Source organism: Limulus polyphemus, unplaced genomic scaffold, assembly GCF_000517525.1.
Source record: "Limulus polyphemus unplaced genomic scaffold, Limulus_polyphemus-2.1.2 Scaffold522, whole genome shotgun sequence".
NCBI lineage: Eukaryota > Metazoa > Arthropoda > Merostomata > Xiphosura > Limulidae > Limulus > Limulus polyphemus.
In genome coordinates, this window is record NW_013666132.1 from 99,640 (window position 1) to 108,951 (window position 9,312).

The following is a 9,312-nucleotide window of genomic DNA, read 5'->3' on the forward strand; positions in this document are numbered from 1 at the left end:
GCAAATAAAGTGGAGATGATAATGGCAGATAGAGACAGATAATTGTGTCAAGCGAGTGGTAGTGATCATAAGTAAAGTGCGTGAATTGTTATGAATTATAGCGTGTGTTTAAGTTAAAGTGACTGTGGAAATTCTGTGTATTGCATAGTTGTATTGAGAAAAAATAAACTAGTTTTATTTAAGAAAGGACTTGTATAGCTGAAGTTCCTCGGGAAAAATTTATACCGGAAATTAACAAATGACCAGAGACGTAACAATAGGTTCATTTACTGTGATTTGCAATTCCCTGTTAACCCTTTCACTACAGTTAAGTCAAGGAGCACATCACAACCTTTCAAAGAGTTGCATCCAAAATTCAATGAAACTATTTTATTGTCATTGCATACAAATAAACTTGGCATCAAAACATAGTTAATGAATGAAATTTCAATATCATAAAAGTTTTAAACTATTAATTTTATGAGGAAATATTTTTAAAAATCGTCAATCTCCCCTAGTATGAAAATTGTGACATTTGTTCTCTTAGTCCTGAATTTATTTATCACTCCCTCTGTGAAGTTGGTACTTAACTAATTGCTCATTATAATATAGATATTACTAAGGCAAAGCGTAATTTTTATAGCCTTCAATCTTATTTGTTTACAGAGCCATAAACTAGAAAATCATACTCACTTGCCATGCTCACCTGTCACATTTCTTTTTTACAAATTGCCAATAGTTCTCTCTGATGTTTTATACTATATAGTTATAACCCTTAGAAAACCAAAATTTTAATCTGTCGAACAATATGTTATATTGCATTGTTTTCTGTCTATTTCACCTCCAGTTTCAAAATTTCTCATGGTATTCACATTGACAAACTTGGATAAATTTTTAAAGGTTCTTATTACATAGTTAGAAAGCCAAATAAGTTATGATAGTTGTAGGTCATTGTTTGTTTTTATGTGTTATTATTGTGTTCTTAGGTGCATAAAATTTAGTGTACTAGTACCATTATTATAAAAAAGTAGGCTTAACCTTCATTGACAGTCGACAGCAAAAAAACAAGAGAACACAAGTAAGTACCACATTTTTTGCATATATATTCTTTATTTATTATTGTAAAAGTAACTGAAATGTAAAAAATTAGAAACATATTAGGTTAGTTAGGGTTAGATTACATAAGATAATGAAAAGCAATGATAATAATTCTACACAGTGTATGCTAGCTATAGCTTGTTCATAATGTAATTCACTATGATAAACTTGATTTACCCATTTGCCAAGTAGTTTACAACTTTTGTTGTGGGATTATTAGTTACACATTGGTCAAAGAGCAATAAAACATTAAAATTTGAATGTTAACAAATGTATACTGTTACAAGCTTTAAGCTATTTAGGATAAACAGTTGTTTCATTTTACAATTTGCAATCATGCTAGAAAGAAAAAAGGGTAATTTAAATTTATTTAATATTTTTTATGGCGGTTACGAGGTCAGTGAAATAGATCAAATGTATAGAGTTAAGGTAGAGAAAATAAAAGATAAAATGTGGAGTTTTACTGAAAAAAACGTTTGATATTTATTTAGGAGGTTTTAGAGATGATGCAAATGAAATTTGACAATTTTCAGATGAAGGAAAGTATTTTTAATCTTAACATGAAAATCACTTTGCACTCTGAGCAGTCAATACATTGACTACATATATTCAAGGACAACTTGTTAGTAAAAATACTTAATTAAAAAATCAGATTTTTTGTGTACAATGGACTTGTGTTGTTTACTGAAAGCTTGGAAAATTTCATGAAGATACACAAAACATATTAAAAATTTTAATATTGGAACTCTGATGGTCACTTTGGGGTTACAAACCCAATCGAATTGACTGAGCTCTTAGCCAGAGGTTTAATCTTTAAATAACAAACAGGATAAGAGAACATTTGTTGTACATTTGCTGGTATGTTAAACTTATATTAAAGTTTTACTTTATTACCCATTCAAGTCGTCTCCAACCATTATTAGTCTCAAAGTGGGTTCCTCGTCATCGAATTTATTTTATCATCTGTCTACCTGCTTCTTTAATGTAAGCAAATAGTGATAATATAAAACCTATTTTTAATTTCACTTTTTTTTTCTTCTTCTTCTTCCCCTCCTACATTCTTGATGTTTAAGAGTAGGGCTTCTGTAACTATGAATATACAATATATCATTATATGATATTGTCTCATATTTTAAGGGTTTCTTAAATTTCCAATTTAGGAGTCTTTTAGCTGATTTTAGGAGGGCTCTTCAATCAACCTCCCCACCCTGCCCCAAAATATATATATGCTTAATACTATAAGTTATTATTTCTGTTGGTTGGATCTGATATTTGATGTTTTACTTGTTTTGTTTGCTGACTACCCATTTGCAAGCTTCTTATTAAATGTTTGATTTATTATGGGACCAATGTTATAATTATGGGAATCATTTATAGAACTGGTGAAAAACTAATTTGAAAGATTTTGGACAGAAATTGTCTAAATTAATTACAGCATAACATCCTTTCTTTTGTTCCTTAAAAAAAAAAAAAAGTAAAAGTGTTAGATACTGGTCTTATTATATCATCATCCATTTAATTATTGGCTGTAATCTAAGTAGTGGGTGGTAGTGCTGATGTATCTCATTCTTCATCCAGTTATTAAATATAATTTGTATTGTACTTGGCCTAATGCACCATCTTTCATCCAGTTGTTACATATAACTGAGATATATATATATATATATTGTGCATCATCCAGTTGAACTGTAGATTATATGGTGTTTTTGCTAGCATACCATTCTCATTTTTCTGGTTAAAAATATAGTTAAATTATTCTAGCCTTTTAATACCATCATCCATCTAGTTGTTGGCCCGGTATGGCCAGGTAGTTAGGGCGCTCGACTTGCAATCTGTGGGTCGCGGGTTCGAATCCCCGTCCCACCAAACATGCTCGCCCTTTCAGCCATGGGGGCATTATAATGTGACGGTCAATCCCACTATTCATTGGTAAAAGAGTAGCCCAAGAGTTGGCGGTGGGTGGTGATGACTAGCTGCCTTCCCTCTAGTCGTACACTGCAAAATTAGGGATGGCTAGCGCAGATAGCCCTCGTGTAGCTTTGCGCGAAATTCAAAAACAAACCATCTAGTTGTTAAGTAGCTAAATGTGACCCGTGTATACCTTGTTCTATAGAGCTGCTAAGAATAACTTATAATTTGTCTTGTCTGTTATCTCAGTATACCAGGTATTATCCATTTTAAAGGTGGTTTTTTACTAGTATAAATCAACTAGTGGCTAGAGCTGAGCAATAGTGGTATTTGCTAATCAATCTCACACGAGACTAATTATCCTATATTGAACTTGATTTTTTAAGACATTTTGAAAACACCTTGTATTTGATATGATAAATATTTGGGTACAATTCTTTAGGATTAAGATACATTTTTAATTCCATACTGTTGTACATGAATATGTCACATATGCCCTAGTAGTATGAAACCTTTAACAAGCTGAAAAAAAGGATTATTACCATTCCATGGGTTTCTTCCTACATATTTTCACAACACTACTCTACTAAAACTAAAGAAACTAATTCTTAATTAAAGATATTTGTCCTTAGATTTCATCTGATAAAACTAGTAGAGGTGTGTGTTGGGCTAAGGATTCTTCTACAGTAGGTGTCTGTGACTTTTTGGCAATAAGTGCAAAATATATGTACTCACTCCACTTGTTTTCAAAATAATATATATCTATATATTTGGAACTAGTTAAACATATGTACAACAAATTCTTTATGCTATAGAGATCATAGGCATATCATAAACACTATATAGTTCTCCTCTTCTTGTCAAAAGTTCACTTAGGCCTACTAAATTGCTTTAGAATTTTGGTTGGCAAACGGAACTACCTTTCTCTATTTTTATCGCACTAGTATTCCATGTATAATTCACTTACTCTGCCTCGTTGAGTTACTGCAGTTGTATTTAGGCCTACTTCTAATAACACAGGCCTGCAATGGTTTTATTGTCTTGAAGTATTTACATGTTCTACAGTAATTCCTGTACTTACCAATTATTTGTGTACACATGTTTTACATCTTTATCTTGTATTATAATATAATCATTTAAATTTTGTGATACATTACTTTTATTTTGTTGTCAAAAATAATCTTCCAAGACTACCTGCTGTCTGATACAGGTGACAAAAATCAAACTGCTTTGACTTGTTTATTTAGTATTAGTCATTTGAAAACAAATGCATTTGACTATTCTGTTAAATGTTTTCTAAAATATGTAGCATCGTGAAAAAGTATTTTATGATTTAGTGATATCTAATTATTATTTATTACACCAGAGTATCACATTTGATCATAAATTATTCTTTTCACAAGTTATATGGTATAGTTCAAATTGTCAAATTTGGTTTTAAGCCAGCTCCAGCAAATGTGTTTATTAGATGCCATCTGTGATTCTAATGAATAAATTATCTTCCAGTAGTAAGCAAGTAAAACTGGGGAATGCATATCTTGTTTCACTTGTCCTGGGCAACAGTTAAGGTAGAGCCTTGCCTAGTATACTATTCTCCATTCAGGTGATAAATATAATTTACATGATGCTTTTTCAGGTATATTATCTTTCATTGATGAACATTTGTCAGGAATGTTGTTTTCTCTGACATCAATTTTGGTAATACTATTGGTTGGTTTTGGACCTCTGTTCTGGTTCTGTAACCGTTCTAGTCTATTTTCCTTTGCTACAGACTAATTTATTTTAAACATGTTTGGTTTTTCATGAGGAGGAAATTTGTATGTTTGAGTGAAAACAATACAATATAAATTGAAACCATTCCAAACTGGTTCTGATAGACAAACTTTTAGATGCATTGAAATAAGAACAAAAATGTAACAAAAAAATCCTGGTTACATTCTTTTTCTATAAAACAGTGTAGAATCAAAGGCTTTTTGAAGTTAAGAAGGGACTAAAGTGAATGTTAAGACGTGTTAAAAAATTTAGAATACCACAAAAGTTTCATCAATTTCATGCTTTTACTACCTTTGATAAATACCTAGATATCAAACTGCAATAGTGCAAAGCTATGATTTAAGAATAAAATGCCTGATATAGGAGTGAAACAATAAGTCAATTAATAATCATGATTATAGATAGCACAATTTTAATTTGTATTTGTTGATACCTATATAAAACCAGAAGAATATATGTAACACATGTATTGTTGAGTGAGTTGGCCTCCCTGTAGTCCTATTCCACTGCTGTATATTATTTTACTTTTTTAACATATATTTGTGAAAGACCTAAACATTTGTATTAAAAGAAATGAAATCTGCATGTGTATCAATGTAAAAAAATGTGTCCAATAACTGAACTGAGACTAACTTTTAGTATCATCTTGGTTCTGGTCTTTCTCATTTTTTTAAGTAAAATTAAACTTGTAGTATTGATATTTTTCATATTGTTCTAGAAGAAGAAATTAATATGTTTCTTCCTTATCAACTTTAAAAAATGCTTGACAAATCCATATAATATACTTCGTACTGCCCCTTGTATAACAGTAGTTCTTAAACATTTTCTTTCACAGACCACATTTTGGTCTTACCCCACCTGCTTTCACTTGCCATCCCAAAACTGATCACAATTAATAGAAAGAAATGTGCTGCTTTCAATATGACTTGCATTTTTAATGTGTACACATTATTTCTGTGTATGTATTAGTTTTTATATAAAAATTAATACATGCTCACCATGAGAAAATTGCTGAGCAAAGTGTTTTATTCTTTGATATAAAATCTTCTGCAATAAATTAAAATCAGGTTATGATAGTTTTCAATAATACTAGTTTGACTAATACTTCATCATATGACTAAGAAGAAAACTAGTCTAAGGAAAATTGTCATGTGTCATTGACTCTCTTTATTGATGACTTAGTCATATTATGAAATAAAAAATGAAAGTATTTTGCTGTTCAAGTGTTTATTTAAGATTGCAGTCTTTAATTATTCCTAATGCATTCTTGGTCTTGTTTTTCCTGTAACATCTGCTGCTTTTCATCCTGATATTTCATACCACATTTGCAAGATCTCAAAAAAGCTTTGCAGTTTCTTCTTACATTCCAGATCTTTGATATTTCAAAATTCAGTTCCATTTTTAAATTTAAGTATTACATGTGGAGCTTTCAGTCTAATTTTTGGAAAGCCCCCAGTGGCTCAGCAGTAAGTCTGTGGGCTTATAATGCTAAAACTTGGGGTTTGTTATCTGTGATGAGCACAGCACAGATAGTCCATTGTATAGTTCTGTGCTTAACAACAAAAAGTCCTTTTTGGAAAATGATAATTTATTATAGACTCAATGAGAAATAAAGTTATCACTTAATTCGTAGGTTAAAACATTGCTATTATGGCACAGTCATTATTAAATAGTTTCTATATCCAACATTAATGTTTCACAAGATTTAAAATGTGCAAAATCCAAAATTAGGCATATTTCTTTTTTATAGCATAAAAAAACTTGTTAAATATCTTTACTATAAGATGTCAAACAACTTAATCTCTAAGTGAATCTGAATCCTTCTCTGACCATTAATTCTTCTTTCTCTATTTACAGTTTTGCTTACAGAGCATAAGAATAAGAATTTTGAGTGATTTGTTGATACTTTCCATTAGAAATATTTTCATAAAAGCACAATGTAAATGTTAAATGAATAATTACAACAAAAAACACTATTATTTCCATTTACTTTTTCTAGCCTGAGTTTTACCAAGTGTGCCACACTAAAGCAGCATACGAGGAATATGGCCCTAGTATATGTCGTCACAACCCGGTATTTGGAACAATGACATAGTGTTGTTTTTGTTTTTTTTTCGTTGGTGTAAACTTTAATTTGTATTGAAAATATGACTGAATTAATAATTTACTCATTATCATCATTTAACTGTCATCAAGATAAGAAATGTTATGCTACTGCAATAATAATTGTTTATTAAGCTTGCTTTCCTATACTTTGATTAAAAAGTTAAAAGTAAAATTATACTTTATAAGTTACATGAAAGTAATTCTGTTATTTAAAAAGTTGACATATTATATCTGATTCTTGACACACTAAACAATTATTGATGATGTAATAATAAAGTATTCCAATTAGATGTGTTTTGAGTCATTTTAAATACTTCATATACTAAGCGATATTTGTTATACATCATGTTTCCAAATACAGACCTGACAATTTCATGTGAAGTTTATATTCATAACACTAACAGAAAATTACAACATACACAATCCATTGAATCTATTGAACCATGTTTTACCAAACTGTATTATTTTTATAATTTATTATATTTCATTGAACTGGTCAGTTAGATTCAAAATGAAAAATGCTGTAAAATGACCTCAGTTTTGGAGGTATGATGTATGTCAATTGCACTTACTGTAAGGTTACTTTCTTTTGAATTTTAGTATGTATGTAAATTTATTATTAATACAATATTCATTTAGCAATATATTTTCTGTATTTCTGATATTTTATAAGAATAGTACATTATTATCCTGTGAACATGGTTTACAAATGCAGTGTATACATATAGCCTATTGGTTGTCTTTTACTCACAACATTGAACCTTATGTTTATATAGGTTTTGAAGAAAATGTTGCATTGATGCTACTTATTCATTCCCGTAGATACTGCAAAAAATAAAAAGCCCAAAATGTCATTCTATTTACCACTTGTCACTGAGTAGTATGAGTTAGTTATAGGGGGATTCCATCTTTCCTCAGTCACCCTGTACCAGGACGAATCAAATGACAATACTTTGTAGGTTTTTTATAATGGTGATCTGGATGTGAATAGATTACGTTTAGAATGAAATAGAAAAAAATGTGCTAACATGTAGTTTGAAATTCATAATTCCTCCTTCATAACTTAAATTTAAAGATTTGAACAGTTGTTACAACAAATATCAAAATAGAAAATATGGTATAATAGTAGTGTCTTGACACTATTAACACTCAAATATGATTACATTTCTTAGCTTGTGACACTGTGTTGCTGGCACCAATAGAAGACACGATAAAATATACTTTGGTTATGAATGAACACATTTTCAGCTGCACTACTAAAGTTCGATCAAAATGACTGCATCTGAGATGCCTTTTTGCTGCCTTAACAAGTTGTGTGCGTGCATAATGGAGTTGTATCTCTTGAACCAAGATGCCCTGTTGAAGGGAGAATTCATGATGGTTTCTTTGACACTTAGCAGCTGGAAATAATTTATCTTGTGTTTTGACACTAATTGTTTTGGTGCTCTTATTTCAAGGTTGTGAATTGTCTCTGTCTTCATATAGATTACCAGCTATACAGTAATTAGGAATAATATGTAGACCAAGCTGCTTATACAAGGCATAAGATCAGAAGATTTGAATTCATCCAAAGTGGGATGGTGAATATGTGACTGCAGAACCTATTCATCAGATAGCATTGTCTTATCTTTGTGACATTACCAGCAGTTTGGATGACTGATGTTTCTTTGACCTTTAAATAAGTTAGGATTAAAGTATAAAGTTAATAAGTATTAGTCATCTCCTAATTCTAAGTGACTATGCCCAAAGTGAGTAATTGTTTTTAATGGTTTATTTACCCAGTTGAAAATTTCAAACCTTAAAACAATTATTGCATGTGGCAGATTTTCCATGGAAAAAAAATGTAGGCATATCTATCACCCAAACAGCATGTTTGAATTACTCTTACATCATATATAATGTGGATATATTAGGAAAATGACATGTAATCATTGTTTGTTATTGCTAATACATTAATATGTAAATGTACATACCTGCAGCAGACATAGTGTTATATTTTTGAATTCAAATACAGTATTTAATGAACAGATTTACAAGCAAAAAAAAAAACCAATAAGACAACAAAAGTGAGGTACAAATCAAGAGTGTATTCAATACTCAGGATCTACAACTTTGGCCCAACCAATATCTTCACAGTGAACAGATCTTGAATGACAAATTCAAAGTTTTATGGATAGAAGAAGTATAAAAGATAGGTCACTATGAAATCACTTTTTTTAAAAAATAACTATTTCATCAAAAGTATCTTTGGCACATCTCACATTTTCTTCACATCACCAGGGTACTGAAGTGAAGAACTAGCAATGTCACTTTCATAATGCACAACAATTGTTGACTAACAGTTCATTTAGTACTTTTCCAATGTTTCTGAGCTCTGGCAGATCCTTTGATACTAAATTATCAGAATCCACTGTAGCTCTATTGTAGGATAATGGTCTTAAAACAAGA

The 9,312-nt window shown here is 30.4% G+C and overlaps 1 protein-coding gene across 1 annotated transcript in view; it reads left to right on the forward strand.

Annotated features, from left to right (window-relative positions):
• The window catches only part of LOC106458844 (actin-related protein 3), a 106,166-nt gene extending 99,014 nt beyond the window's left edge, over positions 1–7,152 (forward strand). The window contains exon 12 of the mRNA XM_013918397.2: positions 6,758–7,152. Within this exon, the coding sequence (XP_013773851.1) occupies positions 6,758–6,853 (96 nt within the window). The 3' untranslated portion in view covers positions 6,854–7,152. The remainder of the gene's footprint in view (positions 1–6,757) is intronic.
• The last annotated feature ends 2,160 nt before the right edge of the window (positions 7,153–9,312 follow it).